Source organism: Rattus norvegicus, chromosome 17 (genome assembly GCF_036323735.1).
Source record: "Rattus norvegicus strain BN/NHsdMcwi chromosome 17, GRCr8, whole genome shotgun sequence".
Lineage (NCBI taxonomy): Eukaryota > Metazoa > Chordata > Mammalia > Rodentia > Muridae > Rattus > Rattus norvegicus.
Genome location: NC_086035.1, coordinates 65,445,387 through 65,466,281, shown reverse-complemented (window position 1 = coordinate 65,466,281; position 20,895 = coordinate 65,445,387). Strand labels below are relative to the sequence as shown.

The following is a 20,895-nucleotide window of genomic DNA, read 5'->3' as shown; positions in this document are numbered from 1 at the left end:
AATAAGTAGGCTCTAATGCTAGTGAACTTGCCAGTGAGAGCAAAAGCAAAGCCTTTTTTCTTCCGCGTCCTTTATACAGGTACCAACAGAAGTTGTTGCCCAGATTAAAGGTGCATCTTCCCAACTCAAAAGATCTGGATTAAAGATGGGTCTTCCATTTCAAATGATATAATTAGGAAAATCTTCACAGGTGCACCAGTCAGCTGAGTTTTAGTTAATTCCAGATGTCAATTTGACAACCAAGAAGAGTCATCACAGTCCGTCTCTCAAAAGTAGTGTTAGATCAATGGAGGAAAGACACCCAGTGTCAACTTCTGTCCCCCACACATGTGCGTGCATACCCACATAAACACACACCTGGTATATATGGATGTAAACACAAATACACAACAAAGATTAATTTGTGAAATCTTTGATTATCTACCACAGATGCATTATTTGTTATATAATGAGCAAGAGTCTCAGCAGCTGGATGTTTTGATTTTAGAGTCGGCTTCATTAGGAAACTTATTCAGAGAGTTTGAATAGCCACCATTATAAATTACCCTTATTTATCTGTAATCATCATAAGTATTTATACTTTTCAAACATTCATAGCCTTGAAAATAGGACATACATACCAAAATTGGTGATGATGCCACAGCCTGGCTTCTAAGGGCTAATATCCCCCTAATGTCCCAGCCCCTCTCAACTGGAGGTAGCATTTCGGTTAGAACATTATAATTTTAGAGCAGCTCAGCAGATCTTTCCTATAAAGGGACAGAGAATAGATATTTTAGACTGTGCTAACTGCAGTGGTAACTGCAGCTGTTGAGCATGGTGCCTCCATCACAGAAGAGAAGCTACACAAACAAAGGCACATCTGTGTGCTAATATTTCTAAAACTAGTGCCAGGCACCACAGCCACTCAGTTTGTCAGTCTAGAGTTTAGAATTTCAAACAGTTTTACCCAAAAGCAAACTAAAATTCATGAATCTTCTGTATGATAATGCAAGGCAGAACAGTCAGTGGTGGCATGTGTTACATGTCCAGTCCTCTATTTTACTATGAAGATGCTTAAGACGTGGATTTGGACTTGTAACTTTCTGCTAGAAATGACTTCATAATGTGATCCTTCAAAACATATTTTACACTGACTTATTAAAATAGAAATCATGCTTATTAACTCCAAAAGTATGCTAAGCCTTCATCTTCTGCACATTCCACTCTGGAGGAAATTATTATTCAATTTTGTAACAATACCTCATTGGTACAAAAGGTAAAATTTCATCTAGACACTGAGTTCTAATTACCTATGTTTTTAAGTCTATGCTCATGAATATCCCATATTCTTTCTTGGAGCCTGACATAGGACAAAAGGCTAAGTGGAATCCCTAATCTAGCCTATGCCCAGGGATTCCTCTGTGTCAGTTCCTTGGTTGCAGGATGTCAATGGGTTTCTACAACCACATTGAGAAAGAATAGTCCTAGCTTTGTTTTGCACATCACATCTTTTTGGAATTTCTATATCATAAATATGAGGAAGAGTATATGGGGAACTGTGTATAGTCAGTGAAAGACAATCTTGACTCTCAGATCCTAAAATATGGAACCACAGAAACCTTTTCCAAACTAATCTTCTCTTGGTTTGTTTTACAGATAATGTAGATTTTAAGAGCAGTTACGAATCACTGTTGGGAGTTTAGCAAACAGGAGAGATCAATCTATGGCAGAAACTGTGTTAAAGGAGGATTGTTGTGTTGCCGAATAACTGTAAAAGGAATTCAATATTTTCTTGGGTATAATAGGTGCATCATTGTGTGTGTGTTCTTGTGTGCTGTAGTAGATCTTCCTTAGTCTATTACTCTGGGCTGAGACAATAGTTGCTGCTGCATCCCCATTAGACACTATTTTACTCAATTTCTACCATGGGGAGACTGTAGAGAGGAATGTCCTGTCTTCCTCTTAATTGCACATGGCAGAGCATATTGACTCAGTGAGAACTCAAGCTCACTGAGTGTCCTGGAGCAGGCAGTAGTTGGCAGACGTAATTGAATGCTCTGACATTATAAGGGTCTTCTGCTTTCTGTCGCCATCCAGTGCCTTGTGGAGGACTAGGTCATGTCTAATGCAGTTGTGTTTTAAAGAAGAGTATTTACACCTGACCAAAAGGTATGGCCAACCTGTGTTCATGCAAATCTTGTGGCATGTCCAAGTGTCATCCACAGTTTGGTCAACTCTTAAATTTTAATTCCAGGACTCTAGAGCATTCTGGTTTGCCTCTTTGTTCAAATATCCTCTGCATTCTTATTTTGAAGTATTTTGGTTTATATTGTTTTGTAGAAGCACAGCCCATGACCTGCTAAGAACCTGAAACAGCAGACTGGGTAGGCTGAATGGTCTGATGGGCCTGTCTCATAGGCATCCTTTTTGCAAATGGGCAGGTTTTTTTGTTTTGTTTTGTTTTCGTTTTTGTTTGTTTGTTTGTTTTTGCTTTCACTGAGCAGTGGTGGTTGAATTATCCACTAGACTGTAGGGCATAAAAGTTTTCAATGAATGAAAAATTTGGGTTCCTTTGAAATAGTAACTCATTACCCATTCTCTATCAGTCAACCAACACCACATTGTATTCTACATATTAATACCAAATTTGAAGATTTTTTTTTTATCTTTCCTTAAAATTTATGTAAAGACTGAACTATAATACAGCTCCTGAGTGAGTTCTACGGTTGGCCCTTTGGACTACCATTTCTACAGTTAAGATTACAGAATTCTGCTTCGAGAATAATGTTAGAAATTCATCCTTGGTCTTCTCTGGAAATAGTTGCTACTGTGTTCATTCATATAGTCACTCACACTCCGAATTGTCCTACATTGATTGAGCATAGATTATATAGGTTATAAATATTTTATAGGAAGTCATTCTATACCTCCATGCAGCTGGACACTAGAATGAAGAGACCTAACAAAGTATGTGACTAGGAAGGACTTAGATCAGTGATGAGGCAGTGACTCAGGAAGGTTCAGCAGATAAGATCAGCTAATACCTTGATATTGATTGGGGCCAGCAGACAGCTGTTTATAAACAGGAATTTAAAATGTCCTTGCATGTTGAGGGCATGACGCTGAATTAAGATACTCTGGTACTGATGCAAAGTAAAAAACAGTTTGTGTATACTTTCATGAAAATGGTTGAGTTACAGCATCCTCTATCTTCCTGATGGACAGTTTCCAACTTCAAGTTTTTAAGGACCTACTCTGATTGGGTAGAGCAGTGGTGATACCAGTGTAGGTGATCCGGTAATTCCTGTGGGACACTCACATGCTGTTTGGGGACATAGAGGTCTCAGAGGTAGCTCGAAGGAAAAGGGTGTACAGCGCCAGCTACCCCTGCCATGGATCCGGAAAGATGGGGGTTATTTTCTTTTGATTTTAAAAGCCAGATGAAGACTAGGGAGATGGTACAGTTGATAGTGTTGGCTCATGCAAGTATGAGGACCTGAGTTCAAATTCCCAACAACCATGTAAATAGCTAAGTATGGCCACAAGTATCTTTAACTGAACTCAGGGTGGTGGAGACAGTTGGATTGTTAAGTTCCTAGATATCCAGCTTAGCTTAAATTAAGTAACTCTGTCTTAACAAATAAGATGAGGAGCAACTGATGAGAGCAAACATCCAACATCAACCTTTGACCTCTGCGGTGGATGTGTGAGTATGTGTGTCTGCAGAATATGAACACGCACACACAGACCAAACAACAAAGCCTGTGAAACTGAGCTGAGCAGCGAGAGGTCTTAAAAGACACAAATCCCTGTGATAAGAGAGCTCTTCAAGTTTTTCTGATGCATAGGGACTGCTTGGCCTCCAGCAGCATAGAGCTTATGAGCACTTGAAACCTTGAACCTGCCCTTTTGGTCTGAACCCACTTTTTCCTCAACCCTCAGCAGGGGTTTCCAGAGAGGTGCTATATGCAAGGGTTTTCAAAACATTCCTCAAATCCTGACATATACTAGAATAGGTGTCCTGTGTCATTACAGGGGCAGAGTGTGTTTTAAAGCCACTGGTAACTATAGCTATAGGAGGGCAGATGGGGGGATCTCGAGGGGAAAGAGGTGAGGTGATACATAAACTGTTCTGCTTTTCTTTCTTTCGCTGTGATAAAATACTTTGACCAAAAGCAACTTGGGGAAGAAAGGGTTTATAATTCATCACTGGAGGATGTCAGGGCAGACACAATTAGAAACCGTGTGAGGAATGCTTCTTACTGGCTTATTCTCTGGCTCAACTAGCTTTCTGGTGTAGCCCAAGATAGCCTGTCTGTGGATAATACTTCCCACAGTTGGCTGGACCCTCTCATACCAATCATCGATTAAGAGAATTCCTCAGTCATAGGCCACAGGCCTCTCTAATTGAGCAGTACTTCAAATGAAGTTCCCTCCCCCTCCATGTGTCGTAGGTTGTGTCAAGTAGATAATAAAAACTAACCAGCACATACAAATCTGGAAAGACTTTGAAGTTACCCAGCTGTCACTGTTCCTATTTTTATTCTCTCAGATATATTAGAATCATTATTCACCCCCTCACAGAAGTGGGAATTCTGTTTAATGAAAACTGATTGGATAGCCCTAATGATATAGTATGTTGAAATGCATGGCTAATGTGAATCAAATGAACCTCAGGATGTTCAGACACAGAGGGTGCTATTTTACAGGACGCCTTTTGGATCTTGTTCATTACAAGTTAGCATGCATTGTGGGGTATTCAATGGTGGTTTCTGTGATGGGATGCTCCAGAGGGTGTAATGTTTGGCCGTGAGGTAGTGCAGTTCTAGAGAATTAGATAGTTTGGAATCATGAACGAGAGCCTATTTGGCAGAAGCACAGATGGGATGTGACAAGGATAAATACAGAGTTGAAGACGATGAAGAGGAAACTTGGATGATTCTCTTCCTACTTCACTCATAGGAGTGACTGAGTGACATGTCCTCCCTCCTGCTTCTCCCTCTAGTACTCACATTACTGTTCCTGGCAGAGGCACACCTTTCTGGAGCTAGGATCTCAGAAATTGCCCATAAGGATGTGGAGCTGTTTATCTGCTGGTCATAGTGAAATGGCATGGACTGTGAGACTGTCGGGTTCTCTGAGGCCTTTCTCCCTAGCTTGGAGAGAGCCATGTCTTTTGTAATCTCCACATGGTCTCTTCTCTATGTCTGCACCCTGAGTCTTTTCTTTCTTTAAAAGTTATTTACTTAGTTGACTGTTTGTTGGTTTGTTTGGGTATGCATGTTGAGAGAATGTGTGCACCATGGAACATATGTGGAGGTCAGAAGACAACTTTTGGAAGTCTGTTGTCTTCTTTTGCCTTGTGGGATCAAACTGATGTCATCAGACTTGATGAGTAATTTACTGAGCCATCTCTTTGGCCTGATGCTCTTTTCTGATAAGGTCATCAAATAATAGTGGGTTGGGGTCCATTTCACTAGCTTTGTTTTTGTTTATTTGTTTTTGTAACCATCAGCAAAGTACCTGACCCTAAACATACAGTTCCATTCTGATGAACTGAGAGTTGAGGTGCAAGCTGAGAATTCAGACCATGAAAGAGCAGATACCCTTAGGAAGGAACGTGGTGGATGCTCCTTTTAGGAGTCTATTGTCACCCTTACTTCTGCAAAACATCCCATGACTCAAGCCTCATACAACCAACTGATTATAACTCAGCCAACTGATTCTAACTGGCTATTGAATGTGCATGTGTACATCATAGAATGACATGCTGGTGAGAATCTCCTCCAGTACAGTGTGTGTACAATGATAGGGAAGGATAGCACTAGTGTATGTATGTTTTCCTCACTGCCACTGTGAGGTAAGTATAAGATAGGTGTCACCATCATTTAGAAAATAGGAACTAAAGGTATAGGAGCTTCATTACAGAACTTGGACCCATGTGGGTCAGTCCTGTGCATATTTCTCAAATATGGTTCTGGTGGATCAGATGTGCTGGTCACCCAGGGTTGTCATATGAAGCCTCCTCAGGAAGGTAAATTACTCCCTCCCAACTACCAATCTTTATCCAAGAGAGTTCTATAGTACGTGCAAGCAAATTTCTGTAGAAATTCAGTCATTATCTACTTGCTTAATATTTGTATATTTGTCTACTGGGCAAAATTTATTTGTAACACCCTCAAATCAGTGGAAGGTCTTTTGTCATTCATGAACATATGCAGAACCCCCTAACTCTTGTGCACATTTGTGCCTAAGGTCCATCAGGCTGGCCTTCATCTTCTTGTTTTAGTTGTCTGACTATAAAAGTGTGCTTTTTATAGCCTGTTTGATGCCATGTTTTGCTATGTGGTGTTTTTGTGCTTTTTTGTTGGAGGTGTCCATAAAACAGAACCCGAGTGTAAAATTAAAGATGCCAAAGAAGAAAGACTTTTCTATATGACTGTCATGGTGGTGGTTTGAGTACGAATGGCCCCTATAGGTTAGTATATTGAATACTTAGTCATTAGATAGTGGCACTGTTTGAAAGGATTAGGAGATGTGGCCTTGTTGGAGGAAATGTGTTACTGAGGGGTATGGTGGGTTTTGAGGATTTAAAAGCCCATGCTGGGCCCAGGTTCTCTCTCTGCCAGCAGATCAAGATGTAGTTCTGAACTACAGTTCTAGCATCCCACCTGCTGTGCCTGCTGCAGTGCTCCTGCTGTGGTAATAATGGACTAAGCTTGGAAATGTAAGCAAGCCTCCAATTAAATACTTTCTTTATAAGAGTTGCCTTGGTTGGGGCCTAAGAGATGGCTCAGCAGTTAAGAGCACTGGCTGCTCTTCCTGAGGTTCTGAGTTCCCAGCAACCACATGGTGGCTCACAACCATCTGTAATGGGATCTGATGCCCTCTTCTGGTGTGTCTGAAGACAGCGACAGTGTACTCATACACATAAAATAAATACATCTTATCTTTAAAAAAAAAAAAAAAGAATTGCCTTGGTCCTAGTGTCTCTTCACAGCAATAGAAGAGTGACTAAGACAGCCACCTTCAGGAAGACTATATACTTCTTTTTTTTTTTTTTTTTTTGGTTCTTTTTTTTTTTCGGAGCTGGGGACCGAACCCAGGGCCTTGCGCTTCCTAGGTAAGCGCTCTACCACTGAGCTAAATCCCCAGCCCCAAGACTATATACTTCTAACGTGGAGTAGTATTAAGGAAGTGATCTAAAGTTTCCATGTAATACACATCAGTGAATCATAATTAGCATTCTGATAATGCATTATTGGAACTTACATGTGTCTAATTCATTGACCATCTCTTGTACATGGTCTTAATGCTCTAATAATTATAAAAACTGTTCTATTGCCATTTAACTATTGAGGAGTTAACTCTGAATCCTATGGGGGAAGTTTGCCCTGTTCCTTGGACATTTGTACTGGATAGTTCCATGACAACTTGAGACAAGCTAAAGTCATATGAGAGGAGGGAGCTGCAGTTAAGAAAATGCCTACATAAGATCAGGCTGTAGGCAAGCTTGTAGACCACTTACTTAATTAGTGAGTGTTGAGGGAGAGCACCATTTTGGGTGGTGCTGTCCCTGGGCTGCTGGTCCTGGGTTCTATAAGAGAGCAGACTGAGCAAACCGTGAATGGAAGTCAGTAAAGGAGCACTCTTCATGGTTTCTGCATCAGCTCTTGTCCCCAAATTTCTTTCTTGTTTGAGTGGCTGTCCTGAATCTCTTTGATAATGAACAATGCTGTAGAAGTGTAAGCCAGGTAATCCCCTCTTCCCCACGTTTGTTTGGTCATGGTATTTTATCACAACTCCAAATAAGATAGCCATGATGTGACACTTAGTACTCATTAGATTATAACCTTTTTTTGAGTAACTATTTAAGATTATTCAGTTTTTAATTAAAGTAGTTGACTATTTCTTGATGTCTCTCATCATTTATCAGAAATACCTTGAGAGTTTTGCATGTATTGATTTGTTCAATCTGTTGAATATCTAAGGGGATCGCCATTACTGCTTCAATTTGATAGGTAGGAAAACTGAGGCACAAGGTGATTACCTGTGTCTCAGGCTCTCCCGGAATCAACAGTGTTGCCCTTTAAGCCCTGGCTGTCAGGGTCAAAGCGTGAGTTGTTTGCTGCCTCTGTTGTCACACTAAGTGCCTTGCTCCGTCATGGTAGACAGTACTTGAGTGAAAATGCGACAGCGATTCATTGATCTTGCTCCTGTTATTAAATTAAGTCTGAATCTGTACCGTTTTCCACTAGAGACGGTACACATTATTTTAACTTAATCACGTACCTTTGTTTGGAAGTTTTGTGGTTGACTTTGCTTTAGGGTAATTTTTTTTGGATGAGATACGGTGTTTTCTTATATAGGGCTAGGCTCGCCCCAAAAATTGATCTTCATCTCATCCACTTCCAAGTGTATGGAGTGCAGGCTTGTGTCACCATATTGGGTCCAAGTGATTCTCTTGTATGGGTTTGTCATATTCTAGACATTTTTCAGGCCCTAATTAGTTGACCTTCAGAATAACAATGAAGCTCCTAAGAAAATTGTCTCCTGTGCTTCTTTACAGAAAATCATTCTGCACCTCCTGATGTAACCACATACACCTCAGAACACTCAATACAAGTGGAAAGGCCACAGGGCTCTACCACATCCCGGACAGCACCAAAGTATGGCAATGCTGAGCTCATGGAGACTGGGGATGGTATGTCTTACAGAGAGGTGCTTCCGCCTGAGTGAGCTCTACTTCTGTCCTCACTAAGACTGTGTTGATCTTTCAGACTGAGTGCGCTACCCCTAGACACTCATTGCTTTCCGTTTCCTTAGGAACTCTACTAGAAGGTGACCTGACCAAAAAAAAATGCAAATTATCTCCAAGTTGTTTAATAATTTCTCCTTATTAAAAAGAATGTAAATATTGTGTAATTCAGCAATGAGAAGAAATAGATCTAACGAGATGTTGATGTTTTTGCTAATGTATAACTAAAACTGATTGAATCATTAGAATCCCTAAGAAATTACAGTATCAGTGTTAAAACCTTGAATGCCTACTTCAGAAGGCAAAATGAAGTTAAGTGAAAAAACAATGATTTAAAGGGGTGTTGTTAATGCCTTAGATATTGGGAGAAGGAGTCATCTTCTTTTTCTTAAAATTAGAAGTGAATTATCAGTGCTTTGATAAAACACAGTGTAAAAGGCTTCTCTTAGTTCCCATATTTTTTTTCTTTTTTTTGGAGCTGAGGACGGAACCCAGGGCCTTGCGCTCGCTAGGCAAGTGCTCTACCACTGAGCTAAATCCCCAACCCCTTAGTTCCATATTTTAATCATTTTATAGTAACATTATTAGTTCCCAGTATTCAGTGCAAAGCAGCAAACCTCAGCTGTGAACTGTCTGCTCTATTCTGCTTTAATTGCCAGGCTCATAAAAGTTAGCATAGGAACTGGCAGTAAAATTACACTTTTTTTAATTTTATGAAAAATGGACAAAACAGTATCAACATGCTGCAGTACATGGTCCCTACAATGTTGTTGATGTTACTATGACAACTGGGTGGTTCACAATTAAATAGCTTGCCCTGGCCATCTCTAACAAATGGCACACTGTCCTCAGCATGGTTGCAGTCCTAATGCTACTTAAACATAAATATCAACTAAGACTATGACCATTCTGTTTCTTACAGAATTGGCTGTCTTTCCATCCCACCCGCATTGGCTTTAGTCCTCCTGTATACCCATTATTAAAACTGATCATTGAGGTTATTCTTGTCATTATTTTCAAAACTTTGTCATCTTTGAAATCTGTCAAGTTTCAGAATTGGGTAAATTCTGTCTAAATTATGTCAGAATTAGGTTATTCATTCTAAATATCTTTCTGAATTAGGTAAATTCTGACTCCTGCGTTGTGTAGTCTTATGTTTCATACGACATACACCCTCGCCTCAGAACCATAACCAGAGGTAGTACTAAAATGCTTACCACTGGTCTTGGATTCATCAGAACCAAATTGATTGGGATTAATTGATGAGAATATACTGTGTTTAGATGTTGAGAATTTTTTCCATATTTCCAGACCTAGGTTTAGTTTTCGGCTCTGAAAGTACACTTTACAAATTCTTTCTGACTAGTGGAGGTCCAGGCCAGTGCTTAGGCTCCTTGTCTAGCATGCACTAGGCCTTGCGATGTATCCCCATGACAGGAAACAAAAACCTTGTTTAGGAAATTTCTCATAAATTCTCTTATTCCTTCCGGAGTTTGTTTTATGTCCACGGTGGTTCCTATTTTTCAGGTGTACCAGTAAGTAGCCGGGTATCAGCAAAAATTCAGCAGCTTGTCAATACCCTTAAACGACCGAAGAGACCACCATTACGGGAATTCTTTGTTGATGACTTTGAGGAATTGTTAGAAGGTAAGTATTTCTTTCTACCCCTTCTTTTATGAAGTCCTTGGTTCTTTGTACAGTGCTACATTTTATGCGAACTCTTTATTTTGTTAAGAGTGATAATCTAGCCTCCCCTCAATAATAGAGCGCTAAGTCAGTGTAGGTTGGTGTTTCCAATGCATATCTGAAAGGTGCACCAAGTGCCACACAATTAGAGCTTTGAAGCCATCTGCCCCCTCAGTGCAACATGATGTTGTTCTGTGACTTGGGCCTCATTGTAAGAATTTAGTGCCATGATATAAAAGCAAAATGAAATTATAAAGATCTTTGACTCAAAGCCAAAGGGTATTTTTCTACAAAGGCTTTTGAGATTGGAGAAACACAGTGGGGACTCTGCCCACTACCTCAGTTAGAACTAGACAACTTGAAACAAAATTGAACAGAAGAGATCTTTTGTTGGCTCAAACCCAAGTGTCTTCTTTATTGAAGTTAAGACTCAGCAGAGGGGTGGAGAAACAGATGACTGCAGGAAGAAGTGCTCGGCACAGGTGTGAGGATAGGATTTCAGACCCCAGAACTCATACAAAAGGCAGTTTGGGAAAGTATAGACAAGATCACCAGAGAAAGCTGCTGGGCGAGACTAACCTCATCTGTTAGTTCTGGATTTGACTGAGAGACCCTGCCTCGATGAATGAGAGGAATGATGGAAGACAGTTCCTCACATCAATCTCCAGCCTCCAAATGCACTCTCACATGTATACATGACCACACATCCACATGTACACACATGCACACAATGCAAATATGCACATGAAAATTGAAAAATATAATAAAATTTATGGAAGGCTCTGCTGACTTTCCAGATGACAGGTTGAGGTGACACCTCAATCTCTGAGAGAACGCTTCTCTAGAAATAGGGGAGATGATGTTACTTCACCCCTATCTAAACTAAACAAGCAGTCTGCGCTCTATGATGAGGCCTGAGTTTTACTCTTGAAAGTCCCTTTACTGTCCTTTTGTTACTCAGAGTATTTGTAGATTTCTGCCTATATCTTGTCATTCAAGGGAAAAGTATAATGTAAGAGCTGAGCCTTTTGGAGTTTTGAATACCATGTGCTAACAATTAGAACTTTAAACCCATGCATTTAAATGTGAGACTCTAGGTATGTGGTTCAGTTTTGTGTGTTACTTACAAATGTTCTCACACCTATCTAAGTCCCCTGTTCCCTGTTACCTTGGAAACTGTAAAAACCCAGTGGTTTGACTTTAGGAAAGCATGTTTGCCATCAGCCTTCAGTATCAGTCTCTTAGATATTTTATAAACAACTAAAAAAAAAACACTAAATGGATATCTTTTTCTTAAAAATATTGTATGTTTAAATGTATTTAGTTCAACAACCAGATCCAAACCAACCAAAGCCAGAGGGCGCCCAGATGCTGGCCACAAGAGGGGAGCAGTTGGGAGTCGTCACAAACTGGCCACCCTCTTTAGAAGCTGCACTACAACGATGGGGGACCATCTCTCCGAAGGCTCCCTGCCTGACTACCATGGACACAAATGGCAAACCCCTGTACATCCTCACTTACGGTAATCCCATAATGCCACTTGGTTCACTCTTGGACCTCGGCCTTCCCTGCACAGACCCCTGTTGAAGGGGCCATACATCTTCTGTGGCTAATTATGTCTGTGTTGCCTTGCTTGTTTCTGGCTTAAAAGTAGATGAAAATTTAAAGAAATTTTTCATAAAAAATTGTATTGATAGAGGAGTTCTTACTTTATTTTTTAACTTAAAACCAGAAATGGATATATAAAGCTATGATTGTAACTCTGACACTTGATCTTGGTTTTCTCAAATGAATGCTTTCATTGGTAATCAGTACAAAGTATCTATCAAGCCTTTGGGCCTAGATTTGAGTCATAATTCCTCAGAATACCATTATGCTGTATTCCCAGATGCTAACTCAAAAGATGATGGAAACTCCTGAAGTCTAACATCCCAGAAGTTTTAAATTTCAAAAAATAGTTATGGAAAAACATTTAAAATTCTATAGATGACATTTTATGCGTGTGTGTGTGTGTGTGTGTGTGTGTGTGTGTGTGTGTGTGTGTGTGTGTGGTTTTGAGACAGTCTCTCTATGCAGCCCTGGCTTCCTTATAACTTGCTATGTAGACCAGGATGGCCTGAACCTGTCAGAGATCCACTCACCTTCTGCTTCCCTGATGCCAGGATTAAAGGCATGCACCACACCTGGCTTTGCTTACATTTTTAAATAGAGATTTATAGTAGAAAGATAGGAAAATGTTGGCATTATAGTTCATGGGCCACTTTCTACAGTAAATATATATAAGAACAGAAACATTTTTTGCCAAGCTAAACACTCAGGTTTATTCATACAAGTCACGTAAACTTACAAGCAGATGGCTGCATTCATAAAGAGCTACGTCAGAAAGCAAAGGTCTGCATGTGTATCTCTAGCATTGGCAATTACACACATCCGGCTCTATGACCCGGTCCTCGGTACTGCCATGGTGGATAGCCCCAGCCTTCTGACAAGGTTGATCAAAGCCATTTGGGTCAGTGTTATGTTTATAGTCAGCAGAAAGCTAAGGTCTGGGGAATTTTTATCATAGAGGAGTACAAGTTTATAATGAGGACAATTACTGATTCCAGGAAATTTAATCACATTTACATATGCAAACAATAGGTACCTTTGCAGAGGCAAAAATGCATAAAATGAGTTAGAGCTGTCTGCACGGTGTGTCATTTGTATCCCATTACTGGAATAAGAGCAGCACAACAGTAAGAGATACAGCACACCAAATTATACAAAGTAATGCTGACGCTTCTAAACAGTAGGAAGCTAAAGTCTGCTGACTCTTGGGAGTCCAGAGGCTACCGATTCTGGACTTGTGTTTACTTTATGCCATTGTTTTGCTCTGGTAGGGGTTGAATTAGGATTGTGTGCATGTCAGGCTCACATACTTCCAGTGAGCTAATTCCTCCTCCCACACCTGGGATTCTAATCTCTGCTGTAGCAAAGAAAGACTTCTTTCTAGTTCCCGGAGAAAGAGCAGTTCACTTTCTGCCAAGTTCTTTCTGGTCTCCTAGCTGGGTAGTTGGTATCAGTTAGTATCAAGGGTTACCATCCCTAGTTGGTATCAGTTAGTATCAAGGGTTACCATCCCTAGTTGGTCTGTTCAGACCCACACTGATCTCTGGGCAACTTCACAGACATATCCAAGAAGATGTTTGACCAGATTTCTAGGTATTTCTTCTGCGTCATGTGCTGCTATCCTGCATCTAAGTGGACTAACCCATCCCAGACCTTGATCCTCAATCCGTCCCTCTGACAAAGTCTACCTCTACTCTCTCAGAGAGATCAGAATTTTGCCCTTTGGGATTTCAACATTGGAAATTTACTTTTAGAATTGTGACTTTTTAAACTCGAGAGATTTTAATCTTTTATTCAGATTCATGGCATTTATGATTGTGTTTGATTGGCTCCACTTGGACCTCTATCACTCAGAAACAATAAAATTTGGATATACAGTACAGAAAGCCAAACAAACAGATTTCCCTTAGCTCTTCTCACAGTCTCCTTAACCCAGACTAAACTTTTGCGCATACTGGCTGTACTCCAGGGAGGCCTTGCTTTTAGTTGTGTAACCATGGAGAAAACAGATTACAGCTATTTTCATAATACCGGCTTCAGCTTTACAAGGATTTAAGCTTCATAGCCACAAGAACAAATGGCTCGCTTTACTTCTGCGTCTACGACATTAGAAAGTGCTTTTCTCTTTTTTTTAAACTTTGGCTTAAACATGTTGGATAATTATGAGGAAAGAGCTTGAGTTTTAAATCAGTCATCAAGGTTAGGAGCCAGATACTCCGTAATAGAACCAGGGAGAGCCAAACACTTGGAGAGTTGGGCCCCGGGGCACTTGTGCATTTCAGGTACCAAAATGGGATTTGGGCTTGAGTATGTAGGTTTTGCAGTATATTTTTTACAATTTCTTTATATTTGTGGCTACATTGAGTGCTTTAAAATAGATAAAGAATATTATCTGTGATTTAGCATAAGGTTCGCTGGTTTTTTTTTTTTAAAGTATGCTCTTAGAAAAAGGTTTTATTCAGTTAAAAAGAGGAGACATTTCTGTGTGATCCTTATGCCTGTCCACATTAATCCCGAGTGCTGATTATGTTTGGGATTGCTGCAGCATTACAGCGATGGCTCCAACAGTTACCGGACTGGGAGGTAGGGACCCTAGCACCAGGCTTTGTGTTTGTCCCAGAAGTTGTGTGCATTCTGGTGGCCTGCATTCATTGACGAAGGTGTCTTAAGTTTGTGTTGTACAATGGTACAGTACTCTGGCTTGGGAAGTCAGAATTGAATAAAAATGACTTCTGAAGAAGCTTACCAATGGATTAAAACTGCCGCCCTTGTTTGTTGGTGACCAGTTGTCGAGGAAACCAGTGCTTGCCTCTTTGCCCTTTGGGTAAGGCTATGATAAGTTTGAGGTACAAGAAACAGAATTGCTTTGAGGGGTACATAGTTTTATGTATGCATCATACCTGTACCCAAAATGTTGTAACTTCTGCTGGTAAGTCACGTACATTTTACTGTATTTCTATTTGCTGTATTTAATATTATTTGTCAGTCATATGCTATGGGTCAATCTTCATTTTTGCTTGTTAAAAAATTTTAGAAAGTAAGATCTTTTAAATATAAGATATTTTAAATCTAAGCTCATACCTTATCAGTACATAATATAAAATTGTTAGCTGACACAATGAATACTATAGATGAATATTATCTCTGTGGGAACCAAAAACATGAACCACAAATTGCCTGGTTATTTCTTAGAAAATACAGGGAGAACAAGGCTCATTGAATTTAAGTTGTTCTAATGCCCGAAAAAAATGGTATAATTGAAGGACTCTAGTATTTAAAGTCTTCAAGCTTCCCTTCAGCCCCCAAATTTAATTTTCTATTAAGTCCTGAGGCAGCAGAATTCTCAGCTGAGAAACTTAGAATATGTAGTAGAAAATGCAGATAAAGTGCCATAATCCTAATTGTGGAGAGTAAGCAGGCTACACACTGTCCCTTCCTCCTCTCACCTGGTGATCCCTCCATCTTCACCTGTCTTTCCTTCTCCTGTTAGGATGCCATAAGCACACTTTTTTTCTACTATATAAATGTTTCTATTTTTCCTTTTATTTTAAAATATTTAATATCCATACATGCATGTAATGTATTTTTCAAATCTATTTTCCAGTCTTTGCCTTTCAATTCTTTCTCTATCTCCACCACCCCTTCTTACTCAGAACTTTTAATGTGCTCGTTTCTTCCTCCCAGCACCCACTGAGTCAGTTTACTTAGTGCTATGTGTATATGCATGGCTGTAGGACCATCTACTGGAGCATGGGTAGCGTCTGAATCCTTGAAGGAAATGGACTCTTCTGTTCCAGTTAGTTGCCAGTAGCTCCTCAGAAAAGGGTGAGCTCCTGATCCATTCTGAGTTACTTCAAGTGTGTCAGAGTTAGCTGCCGGAGTGAGGAATGTACCAGATAGCCTTTCCACTTACCCCTTCCATATTCATTCGTGCCCTTTCTCTGCAGTTACCATCTCAGTAAGTAGCTTAGACGTCATTCAAATCCAAGTGAAGCTGAAGAAACCAGTCTTTGTCAGCCACTCTAAGAAGTGCTTATTCCCCTTTGATTTATACTGGCACTTGACTTACTCCTTTTCTCTGAAAACTACAAGATGTAAAAATTCTAAGTATATTTCAAGAATTTTTGCTCAAAGTGTGATTCTGTAGTTTTGCGAGACTCTATGTAAAACTAGATAGTGTGGGAGTATATAATGACATCAACCCCCCACTGTCCTAGCCGAAAATGAAGTTAAAGCATTAGCAAACTGTAATAGTTTTAATTGATTGGTTTGTTTATAACACATTGCTTTTCATTTTATTCAGTGACAACAAAATGTAATTATTCAGCTAGAATAGTTTCCCAGTTTTGTTCACAGTAAGAAAGGTTTAAAGGCTTAAATTATTTATGGTGGAAAAACATTGCTCCTGTATTGTTTCTCACAAACTGATGACCACTGATAGAGAAGTGAACTCCCCAAGTGAGATATCAAATGACTTTAAGGATCTGTGGGGTTGAGATGAGGAAGAGAGCACGAATGAAATCTTAATATCGAGTAATGAAATACTGACGAGTTACATTAAGCTGCATACCATGACTGTGGACTTAATTGGTTCTTGCCTGTGACATTAGTGAACTCTCCCAAAAGTGTTTAGCATATACTGAGAATCAAGAATTGTCCTGAGATTAGAGCAGTGAAAGATAAAACACTCTCCTAGCTTGCTATCCACAAAGGGGGCAGACAAGTAGATGGATGGAGAATAGCAACAATATTAATTCAGGTAGCTCCAGTTCTGACAGGAAATAAAACAAATTCAGGTTTTTTGTTTTGTTTTCAAATTCAGTTAATTTTTTTAAGTAAAAACTGTGTTATAAACCAAGGGAATTTCTGTTCACCTGAAGAAAATTAGACATGGACTATATTGAGACACAGTTAGATTAATCTGTGTTATAGTCTTTTAAATGAATACACTGTCTAGAACCTTGATTTATTTTGAAAGCTCTCAGTAGCTGAGTGTCTTTGACTGTGCTAGAAAAAATACCTTCTGAATGCAAAAACGCTCTTTAGATTTGAAGTTGCTTTTATTTCACACTGTTTAGGATTACCAGGACATCTATGAGTGCAGGATAAAGGCTTGAAATATGAAGGTCCTTCAGAGTTTGTTTTTGTTCTTAAATAAAATTTGTTGAAACTTTTCAGAAAAGAGAAAATTATCTTAAACCCAAATTTACATTCGTATTCCACTTAGAATTGTTTTCTAGAGTTCAGAATTTTAAAATTACAAAAACTTGCACTTTAAGTGCAAAGGTTCTTCTTCCAAGTTTCAAACCCTGAGATTAGAAAATGTCCACTCTGAGAAGTTTACAACTTGGAGGGAATCAGGGTTTAAGTGATGTGTCAGAGCCATTTTTATACAGCTGGTGTTCATTGCAGTTGCCCAAGAGAGCACACATTTATAACAGATTGATATCCCTGATAGATCTGTGAAACCTCTCACTGGGCCCCCTTGCACCTGCTTAATCTAGTACAAAGATGGCAGTTAAAGATTCCTGTAACTTTGCAGTAAGTGCTTAACACACGAACAGAGATTAAGATGTTAAGACCTGGTTCTGATTCTCTGGTAATGTGTCAGCTTTTAGTACGTATTTAGACCTTATTCTAGGAATTTAAGCTGAAGGCTTAAAATAAAAACAATTTTTTTTGGGTAAAGTTTGTCTGTGAGAGAGGATATTTCAAGATACCGTCCCTCCCATTCCCATAGCTGTATACTATTAACTACTAAGACTCATGCCCAATCAACTTCTTCCCTGTCATAGGCCAAGTGTAAGGCAGGCTAAACAGGCTAAAATTAAAATTTCCAATCTCTTTTCCCTCTCTCCCTCCCTCCCTCCTTCCTTCCCTTCTTCCCTCCATCCCCATATCCCTATATCTCTCTGTCTCTGTCTCTCTCTCTGTTCTCTGTCTGTCTCTGTGTGTGTGTCTCCCCCCCCCGGCCCCCTGCTGTTTTTTTAAATTTCTAGTACTTGTGAGTGCATTTTTAGCTTTGAGTTTTATAGTCTTTTCATCCCTGCCCCCTGATGTCAGTAGTTTTCCACATGACACTTCCCTTCCAACCACATCTACTGAGTGGGATAGATGAATGAACTAGACGCCAAAATGCTAGTTGTACATTCACAGTAGAACATAGTTGAAAATGTGTGTGTATTGTTAAGTTGTTTGTATGTTTATGCTTTATATCAACAGGCAAACTATGGACAAGAAGTATGAAGGTTGCTTACAACATTCTACATAAATTAGGTACAAAGCAAGAACCTATGGTACGGCCTGGAGACAGGGTAAGTGAGGTTCAAATAACTAGGTAACCTCTGTTTTCCGATTCCAGAACTCAGCCTGTTCTTCCTCCTTTGTGTAGAGTAAGGTTGGAAGGAATACAATTGTGTCTTGCTTCTTCATGAGCCTACCTGTATGAAAAAATGCTACCAACACACACTGCGTTATGAAGGCAGATACACATGAAACTTGGTCTCAAAAAATTACTTTCTGTTAATATGTTTACACATTCAAATATATCTTCTTCTTTCCTCCTGGTTGTTCTAGCTGGTTTTTTAATCCATGTAAAAAAGAAATCATTTAATCCAGAACTTATTTTTTTTCCCAGCACCTTTCCTGTATTGCAAAATACCCAGCATGGCTAAATTTAAGATACAGCTCCTGGCTTCATAACTACCATCAGTATCCTTTTGTGCAAGCCTATTTATCTTAGATTTTAAATATACTAGACTATCTTATCTAAATGTTTTTACCAGAATTATTAAGGCCACTTACAACATTTTTTTTTTTGGTTCTTTTTTTCGGAGCTGGGGACCGAACCCAGGGCCTTGCGCTTCCTAGGCAAGCGCTCTACCACTGAGCTAAACCCCCAGCCCCACTTACAACATTTTTAAAGAATCATTTGGAACTCCAGAATAAGAAAGTATAGAAATGATGCCTATGTGCTAAATCTTTGGATTCATGAGCCTGTGAAAATAGACCCCAGGGTCTGTAAAGAGTTAACACTGTAGGTGTAGCAACATGTTAGAGGAGTTAGGTGAAAACAGAGGCAGAGTCCTGAAGAGCACAGTGGGATTCTATTAAATAAACAAACAAACAGAAAACGAACCACCCAACCAAAACTTCCTAAAGCCAGTGAATTCCAGTAACACTTGACAGTGCTGGGATAGGTTAAACATGAAATTGGCTGTGCTGCAAATAGTCATGTACCACATACTGACATTCGAAGACAGTCTCCACGTAGGGTGACCATCCCAGAAGATACTGCTTCGTGAAGTGTCATCACCCTTCTAGTTTGCATGAGTACATTCTCTGATACTTAATTATAAACCACTTAACACATTTCTCAGGATTTATATCCATACCAAAACTGTCTCAGTTCTTTTCAAAGGCATGGAGGGAGGAATTGGCTCAAATATTTATTACCTATGAATATAAAGAAAACACATTTAAAACATCAAATATATACCAAAAATATGAAAACATTTCAAGAAATCTCTGTGTCAAATATAGTAAGCACAAATTCCAGGGAACATAATAGCAAGACATAAAAAGGTAGATGTGGAAAATGAAAAGGAATCTATAAGAGGAAAAACTTAAGGATATGGCCATGTTGTTAGAGTGTTGGAAAACCTATTTAGAAATTACACCCAGGATTATGTGGTGGGTCATAATCTACTCTCGGACTGGCTAAACTGGGCAGGTTGGATGAACAAGGGAAGACCAGGGACAATTAAATACTTATAGTAGTAGGCAGTGAAAACATACATGTTCAGTGTTAAGAGACTATGCCAGGATTGGTAATATGAGGATTACTGGTAGTGCATGTGATGTATCATGCTTCTGTAAACTCTGTCCTTTGAACTTTACCAGGACAGTCAGCTGCAGTTTGTTGTTGCTCCTTTTCTTTTTCCCATATAAGGAACTATGACTTACACCTAAATTGTGCATAAGATCCTAGAACTAAGAAGTAACTTAGCATCTGAATTAAGTCCAACTGGGTCTAGCTTGTAAGCATTTGCCCAGATACCCAGTAAAGAATTATATAAACATTTAATTTTAGTTGTAAGAACTATTTCAGAACTTGCAGTTATTTATATAGACCAGTGAAAACAGCGAAAATCCATGTATTATGTACACTGGCTTGGGGTTTTTTTGGTTTTTTTTTTTGTATATGAAAATTATGTGGCTGAGAAAGATAAGAAGCAAACAATAAAATAAGGTGTTGTCTGGTATGGGGGTATAGTTGGCATCTGTTAATGTTTCCCTTCCATGTAAGTTGAAGAAAAAGTATGGGGTGCTTATTAAAATATCTCCTGTTATTCTTTTTACATAAAACCTTTTTTCTTAGCATCCATCACTTTTGAGATAGATTCTTGCTCTGCAGCCTGTGGTCACTCTTAATTTATAGTTCTTTGCCTCCTAAGCACTGATCTGACTGGCCAGCCTGTACACTGTGCTGGGGACTTAAATTTTTCATTCTATTGTCTTCGAAAATGTAAGTCCTACGTTGTCTCAGCTTTGTGTCTTGCACATCTCCAGGTGGCGCTAGTGTTCCCAAACAATGACCCTGCTGCTTTCATGGTGGCCTTCTATGGTTGCTTGCTGGCTGAAGTTGTTCCTGTCCCCATTGAAGTGCCACTCACAAGAAAGGTAAAGAACTTACTTTTTCATTAAGCTCTATTAGAGGAAAGTGTCAGGATTCATGGCAATTGAATGTGCTGGGTGAGAATGTGTAGACTACTGTTTTGTAAATGGCTTTTTATCTTTGCTGTGCCAGGGCAGTGACATGTTGTTGCTGTCTCTAGGCTGAGACCAGATTTTCATTAGTC

General features: G+C 39.4%; 1 protein-coding gene across 11 annotated transcripts in view; it reads left to right on the top strand.

Moving 5' to 3' along the window:
* The window catches only part of Dip2c (disco-interacting protein 2 homolog C), a 385,401-nt gene that overhangs the window by 257,830 nt on the left and 106,676 nt on the right, over nt 1-20,895 (top strand). For all 11 annotated transcript variants that reach the window (XM_017600567.3, XM_017600565.3, XM_017600566.3 and 8 more), the window contains 5 exons: nt 8,552-8,686; nt 10,268-10,387; nt 11,751-11,948; nt 18,257-18,348; nt 20,606-20,716. In XM_017600567.3, coding sequence (XP_017456056.1) covers nt 8,552-8,686; nt 10,268-10,387; nt 11,751-11,948; nt 18,257-18,348; nt 20,606-20,716 — 656 coding nt within the window. The remainder of the gene's footprint in view (nt 1-8,551; nt 8,687-10,267; nt 10,388-11,750; nt 11,949-18,256; nt 18,349-20,605; nt 20,717-20,895) is intronic.